The 7,405-nt window shown below is 64.5% G+C and overlaps 1 protein-coding gene across 1 annotated transcript; it reads left to right on the top strand.

The window, feature by feature from the left end:
• Positions 1-2,033: 2,033 nt before the first annotated feature.
• IRX1 (iroquois homeobox 1) lies at positions 2,034-7,088 on the top strand. The gene is made up of 4 exons (XM_047074486.1): positions 2,034-2,309; positions 5,277-6,306; positions 6,681-6,753; positions 7,031-7,088. Exons 1-4 carry the CDS (start codon positions 2,034-2,036, stop codon positions 7,086-7,088), a joined length of 1,437 nt encoding a protein of 478 aa, XP_046930442.1.
• Positions 7,089-7,405: the final 317 nt, after the last annotated feature.

The raw sequence follows: 7,405 nt of genomic DNA, 5'->3' as shown, positions 1-7,405 counted from the left end.
GTTAGTGACTTCCGGGATTGGGAGTGGTTAGCCCTCACCTCCAGGGCCGGGGATTCTGTGCCAAAGCAGGAGAGGTGCCCAGGCAGTTAGTTGCAGGGAGTTTCTGTAGCCAGCAAGGGCTGGTTAGCTGAGTGGGGTGGGGGGTAAAGGTGGGGTGGGGGGCAAAGGGACAGCACGAACAGAAAGAAAACCCTGACTGAGCAGAGAAATTGAAGCCTGATTATGCAGCTGGTAATTAGTAATTACTATTATGGGCGTTATTGCTGTTAATTATAGGCGGTGGCTCCCCGTGTCTGTCCTCAGGTCCCAAACTGGGTCAGCGGGAGCCTTCCCGATTCTGCAAGAGTCCCTGGGCCTCCATGATGCTGCTGGCAACTGGAACTAGGAGATGGGGGACAGGTCGGGGTCCAGGGTGCCGGCGGCCCAGGTCACCAGCTGCACTCCACTCGGGGCTCCCGAACTGGGCCAGACCAAGGCTCACCCCCAAGTGTTGGGGTGAAATTGCTGCGGGGTCCAGTGTGTCCGTTGCGCCACAGCGGGGAGTGCGAGCCAGGCTCCGGCTGCTTCATAGGAGACAGGACGAAAAGTGTCCCGGGAACGGGGGCCAGCACCCTGGGCAACTCCCTACGCGGGACGCCAGGACGGAGCCGGCGAGCGTGTGGCAGACGCGGGCTGGCAGACCCGTCCCGTGCACCGGGAGGCCAGGAGGGCCGCGCACGGACCTGGAGCCATCCCGCAGCCGTTCGCTGCTTGTTCTTCCCGCGGGGCCGAGGATGAAGAGGCCGGGCAGGGGAGGAGGGACGGCCTGTCCCCGGGCTCGCGGCGCCGCCGCCTCGGGCCGGCGCTCTTCGCGCAAGTTAGCTTCCCGCCTGTGCGCACCTAGTGGACGAACGAGCCCCCACCCCCCCCCCCCCTCGCCACTCTTAGTTTCTCCCCTCGCGGGGGTGGGGACGAGACGTTTCCCTCCCGCTGCAACGGCGATTCTCCTGCAAAGAAAAGGTCTCCCCACCCCCTGCCCGCCACCACCTCCAAGAACCTGTCACTGTGGACGGCATCTGTTTGTCCCCTTGAACTGGCTTCTCAGCTGCCCTTTCTCAAAGTTTTCACGAACGGAGAAGCCCGCAGAGCTCGGCCGCTTCCCGCTTCTCCAGGTGCAGCGAGGCCGGTCACTGCCGGGCGGGGGCCACGCGGACGCCACGCCCGCGTCACGGTGTCACGCCACGCCAGGCTCGGTGGCGCAGCCAGGGCACCGGGGTGCACTTCTGCCCAGGGGTCCGGGGGAGGCCAAGGCAGCGCCGGCCTTGGGGGCGGGGGTGGGGAGGAGAGGGCCGTCCCCCTCCACCCCCCCACCCCCCCCACCGGCTGTCACCCGCCCAGCCCCGGCCCCGCCGCCCCAACGGCGGAGAATCAGGCGCCGAGACGTCTTCCTGAAAGAGCAGTCACAGCTCGGCTTGGAAAACAGCAGAGCCCAGGGTCCGACAGCTGCGAGCCGGTGTCGACAGGTTGTCGGGCAGCCCGCGGCCGCCGGGCCCGCACCCGCCGCCGGGCCGCTCGCGCGCCCACAGCGGGCGGAGGTGGCCCGGACGGCGCGGAGCACACCACGTGCTCGCCGGGAGGGGCGGGAGCGGCCCGGCTGGGGCGGGCGGGAGGCAGGGAGGGGGCGGGAGGGGAGCCGGGGGCGGGGCCAGCGCTCGAGGGGATGCCAATCAAAGCATCAACTTCAAATTGTGTCTGAAAGCCCCGCCGCCGAGCGGAGGGCGGCCGCCGCAGTCGGCGCGGGATCGCGGAGCCGGGCGCAGCCGGGAGCCGGGCGCCAGCGAGCACCGGGCCGAGAGCAGCCCACCGGCCCCCCGCCTCCGGGCCGGCCCGAGCGCGCCCGGCCGGCCGGCCGCCGGCTCCCCAGCCACCCCGCCCCCCCCCCCCCCCGCCCCAGCCCCCACCCCCTCCCCCCGGCGCCCGCCCCGACCCCCGCCCCCGCGCCCGCCCCCGCCCCTTTAATACTCGCCCGCCGCCGCCGCCGCCGATCCGCGGACATGTCCTTCCCGCAGCTGGGCTACCCGCAGTACCTGAGCGCCGCGGGGCCCGGCGCCTACGGCGGCGAGCGCCCGGGGGTGCTGGCCGCGGCCGCCGCGGCCGCCGCCGCCGCCTCGTCGGGCCGGCCGGGGGCGGCGGAGCTGGGCGCGGGCGCGGGCGCGGCCGCCGTCACCTCGGTGCTGGGCATGTACGCGGCGGCCGGCCCGTACGCGGGCGCGCCCAACTACAGCGCCTTCCTGCCCTACGCCGCCGACCTCAGCCTCTTCTCGCAGATGGTGAGTGCGCCCGGCCCTGGCCGCGGCCGCCTCCCCCCACCCCCCACCCCCCACCCCTCCCCGCCGGCCCTGGGCGCCCCGGGCGCGGGTGGCCTGGCGGCGCGGCGGGAGCGCGGGCGGGAGCGCGGGCGGAGCCGGCGGGGAGCAGGGGAGGCCCGGCCGGCGGGGCCGAGGCGGCTGGGGAGGGGTGGGGGGTGGGGGGCCGGCCCGGGGAGGCGGGAGGCCTGGGCCGCGAGCGGGGGGCTCGGCGGGGAGACGGGAGGCCGGAGGAGCAGAGGCTCCGGGGCGCGCGGCTCGAACCGGAGGCTGGGGGCCAAAGTCGCCGGCGCTCTCCCCCCCCCCCCCCGCCCCTACCCCCCACAAGGCTCGGCCGAGGCGGCGGGGCCGGCGGGCGGGCTTCCGGCAGCTCGGCCCCGGGTCCGCAGGACGCCCGGGAGCGGCGGGCGGACCCCGATCGCGCGACCTCTCGGGCTTTGGGGCCGGGCCGGGGAGCCTCGGGTTTCTCCCTGGCTAGTGGACCTCCTTGGTTGTGTCCGAGGTGGCCGGGGCGGTGGGGGGGGGGGGGAGGGGGGACCTAGTGAAGCCTGGTCGACTGGGTCAAAATCGCCCTAACAATGGGGGAGATCCGAGGGGCCGGATGGGGTCTGTTAGCGGAGGGTGTGCAAATTTGAGATGGGGGGGGAATGGTGGAAATAATTTCGGCGTGTGCCACGGTGTTTGCTTGGACTTTCGTGAGTTGCCAAAGTTTTCATTTCTTTTGCACCGAGTGAAAAGCACTTTTCTTCCCGCGTTACATAATGGAGGATTAAAGAAAACAGGAGTCCCTGGGCTTAAAATAAATGCTGTCCTCTTAGTCTCGCGTCCCAGTGGGTGTCAGATGGGGGAGGGAGCTGCAAATTTAATTCTCCGCGGGGCATTCGCCATTCTGTCGGTGCAAAGGATCCATTTTCCTTGGTCTGACTGCAAGGTCGCGCTTAAACTTCGGGCTGCTGGTGAATTGCGCGCCCGGCGGGGCGCGGGCGAGGGGGGGGGGTCAGGGAGGCCGCCCCCTCTTGCGCTGCTGCGGGCGGAATAACGCAATTTTCAGGCACCCCCCTCGCGTCTCCCCGCTCCCCGAAGAAGAGGCAGGAAATAGATACCGGCCGACTGTACGCGAGAAAAGCGGCGGGTGTGTTTTTCTGTAACTTTTTTCTTGTAGTTTTGAAAAGAAAGGCTATTTCTCTGAAGGCGGCCCCAGCCGCCGTTCAGATCGCTTGCTCTCCAAAAAGATCAGCTCCCATTTTGTTCTGGCGGCTGGGGATGCCAGGGAAGCGCTGAGAGATTTACAAGGTATCCTTTCAAAAAGAACTCCCAGCGGAGAAGAGGCCGGAATGTCGTCCTCGCAGTTACAACCCAAATGATTAGAAAAGCGCAGAGTGCATTTTGCAAAGATGAGGTAAAAACGAAATCTGGCCACGGAAACCTTTTCTCTGCGGCATCGGCCACCAAACTAACTAGTCCAAGAAATATTCTGCTCTTTGCAACTTTCTCAGCCCGGAAACCCTCTCTGCTAACGTAGCAAATAGATAATTTTTACGTGGAGAATTGTAATGTTTTTACAGAAATTTTGAATACAGATGTGTGCCATTTGGGAACCTCCCCCCACCCCCCTTCGTGTTTGTGCGAGAAAAAGGGATCTGTGTGGTTATGGATCTGTTCCTACTGTACTGTGGTGGGAAACGGAGATGCTCGATTTTTTGTTTGTTTTGTTTTTAGTAGGGGAAACCGTATAGAAATCCACCCCCCCCCCAAAAAAAAGGTGTGGTGTATTTCTTAGTGGTCTCCTGCTGGTTCTCAGAAAGTAAACCTAAATCCAAACTCTTGATTCTAGGCCTAGGTTTCCAAGCCGTTTTGATTGGGGATTTGGAAGTCAAAAGATAAAATTGTGAGTGAATGTCTGTCTGGACAATTTATGGTAATAATGAGGCCTAATGAGGTTGTTAGAAAGATAAAATGTTATTTACCAAAAAACCTGATGGGATAATTTGACTTGCTGTGTTTTACTACCGATGATAAAAAGAATATTGATTGCAAGTAAATCACGGCCTCTAAATGCCTGCAAACACTTTGTGCTTGCTCCGGCCACATCAAAGTCGAACTTACCAGATAAGTAAGTGAGGAGAGGCCTCTGAAGGCACTTCCCTCTTCACTGCTGGTAGCTCCTGGCCCTCCCGTTAATATTTTACCGGTTAAGCCCTCCTTTTGTATTTAAAAAAAAACAAATGGTGTTTTAGTTATTGTTGTTGCTGATGGCCGGGATTAAAATTTTAAATTACCTGTCACCACTGCAACCTTTAAGTGTGGGGAGCCATTATATGCAGATTAATTTGGGAGCTAAAAGGAGTGTGCTTTCATTTTAAATTGCTGGAGGATTTGGACCCAAAGAAAACCCTGGATGGTTTATTTTGCTTGACCCCCTCAGGGTCGAAGGGAGGGGGCTTAGGTTCTTTACATTTGGAGATCTGTTTTATCTGGGTAGTTAAAAGGTTTCCCCTTCTAGTTAGTGTGAGATAAACTTGGAAATTGGCTGCTGGAGTTGTGGGGGGAGGGTGGGGGGGGTAACTGAGGGTGGCCTGGGGAAATTCTATGGGACCAAGGCTCCCGCTGTGGCCTTCTGGAGATGCACGGATTCTGGAACTTTTCTTGAGTGACAAAACAAAACAAAACAAAACAAAAACACCTCTTCACGATGGTTGGAAGTTGAGTTTCTAGAGGCGGCTCACGATTTGACCCCTCCCTCCCTCCTAGGGTGGTGTGCTGGGGGGTGGGGGGCTTCCTGTTCTTGACTGGACAAGAGCGGCTGCCCCCCGACTTTCCCAGTTCGGGGGACTCATCGCTCTCTCTCTCTTTCTCTTTCTCTCTCTCTCCCTCTCCCCCCCCCACACCCCTACTGCCCCTCTCCTCCCTCGGTGGGCTATGTGGTTGCAGGGCTCACAGTATGAACTCAAAGACAACCCGGGGGTGCACCCTGCCACCTTCACAGCCCACACAGCGCCGGCGTACTACCCCTACGGCCAGTTCCAGTACGGGGACCCCGGGCGGCCCAAGAATGCCACGCGCGAGAGCACCAGCACGCTCAAGGCCTGGCTGAACGAGCACCGCAAGAACCCGTACCCCACCAAGGGCGAGAAGATCATGCTGGCCATCATCACCAAGATGACCCTCACGCAGGTGTCCACCTGGTTCGCCAACGCGCGCCGGCGCCTCAAGAAGGAGAACAAGGTGACGTGGGGCGCGCGCAGCAAGGACCAGGAGGACGGCGCCCTCTTCGGAAGCGACACCGAGGGCGACCCGGAGAAGGCCGAGGACGACGAGGAGATCGACCTAGAGAGCATTGACATCGACAAAATCGACGAGCACGATGGCGACCAGAGCAACGAGGACGAAGAGGACAAGGCCGAGGCGCCGCGCCCGCCGGCGGCACCTACCGCCCTCGCCCGGGACCAGGGCTCGCCGCTGGCAGCCGCCGACGCGCTCAAGTCCCAGGACTCGCCCCTGGGCCTGGTCAAGGAGGTCCCGGAGCCCGGCAGCACTCGCCTGCTGAGTCCTGGCGCCGCGTCGGGTGGCCTGCAGGGCGCGCCTCACAGCAAGCCCAAGATCTGGTCCCTGGCCGAAACGGCCACCAGCCCCGACGGCGCGCCCAAGGCCTCGCCGCCGCCGCCCGCAGGCCATCCCGGCGCGCACGGGCCCCCCGCGGGCGCGCCGCTGCAGCACCCCGCCTTCCTGCCCAGCCACGGACTGTACACCTGCCACATCGGCAAGTTCTCCAACTGGACCAACGGCGCGTTCCTCACGCAGGGCTCCCTGCTCAACATGCGCTCCTTCCTGGGCGTCGGCGCGCCCCACGCCGCGCCCCACGGCCCGCACCTGCCCGCGCCGCCGCCGCCGCCCGTCCCCGTTGCCGCGGGGGTGCTCCACGGTGACAAGGCCTCCGCTCGAAGCAGCCCCGCGCTTCCAGGTGAGGCGCCCGGCGTGGGGGGTGGGGGGTGGGTGTCCGCCCCGGGCTCGGAATCCGGACCCCCCCCCCGCGAAGCGTGGGGGTGGGGGGAGCGCCGGCCCGGAGGGGGGAGGCGGTGGCGGCCAAACCCCGGGTTGAGCGGTGATCTCTGCCCGGATTCGGGGACCGAGGCCAAGGCCCTCGGGCTCTGTCCGGAGAGCTGCGTTCTGTCTGCAGTCCTTCCCCCGGGGAGGGGTGACCGTTTTTCTTGGAGACCCCATCCTAGTGGCAGAAGGAAGCGGGGTGGGTGGGGAAGAGGCTTGCGCACCTCGGCGGCACTCCCCCCACCCCCCACCCCCGTCTCCTAACGCTGTGCTTCTGCCCCTCCCTCGCAGAGAGAGACCTCGTCCCCAGGCCGGAGTCGCCGGCACAGCAGTTAAAATCCCCCTTCCAGCCCGTGCGCGACAAGTGAGTGCTGTTTGCTGGGACCGCGGGACCGGGGCTGGCGGGGGTGCCGGCGGAGGGCTCGGGGCGGCGGTAGGGTCGCTCGGGCCTCGCAGAGGGGGTGCTGCCCGCCAGCCGTGCGCGCGGGGCGCCCCCTCCACCGGGTTTCTCCCGACGCGGGAGCAGCGGGGCAGGCGGCCACGCCCCCCGGCGCTAGGCCGGCTGCACCGGTGACGCCGGGTCCCAGCGTCCGGCCACTGACACTGCTGTGCTTTCTTGTCTCGTTGTGCTTCGCCCGCAGCTCGCTGGCCCCGCAGGAGGGAACGCCGCGGATCCTAGCTGCCCTCCCGTCCGCCTGATCCAGGGTCGTCTTTTGGTTTTGCGGGGGGAGGGGGGAGGAGTTCGGGAGGGAGGGGACGAGGGAGGAATTAGGACAAATATTTCAGACCGGTGTAAAGGACAAATACGGCCACGACGTCACCGACTCCCATCCAACGCTTCCTGCAGAAAGGGGCTCGTCCGCGTCCGAGCTCCAGTCCAGGCAGCCCGGCCTCTGCCCAGGGCCCTGGTGCCTGTCACCAGGCTCCGGTTGATTATCCGCTCGGTAAACGCCCCACGTGCTTGTGTCTTTTGTTTTTTTTTTTTTTCCTTCTTCTTTCTGTATATAGAGTGATTT

The sequence above is a fragment of the Lynx rufus genome, unplaced genomic scaffold (genome assembly GCF_022079265.1).
Source record: "Lynx rufus isolate CCGP_SWC_20201006 ecotype Redwood Valley unplaced genomic scaffold, mLynRuf1.p SCAF_1, whole genome shotgun sequence".
In the NCBI taxonomy this organism is placed as follows: domain Eukaryota; kingdom Metazoa; phylum Chordata; class Mammalia; order Carnivora; family Felidae; genus Lynx; species Lynx rufus.
The sequence above is the reverse complement of the archived record's forward strand: the minus strand, read 5'-3'. Positions and strand labels throughout refer to the sequence as shown.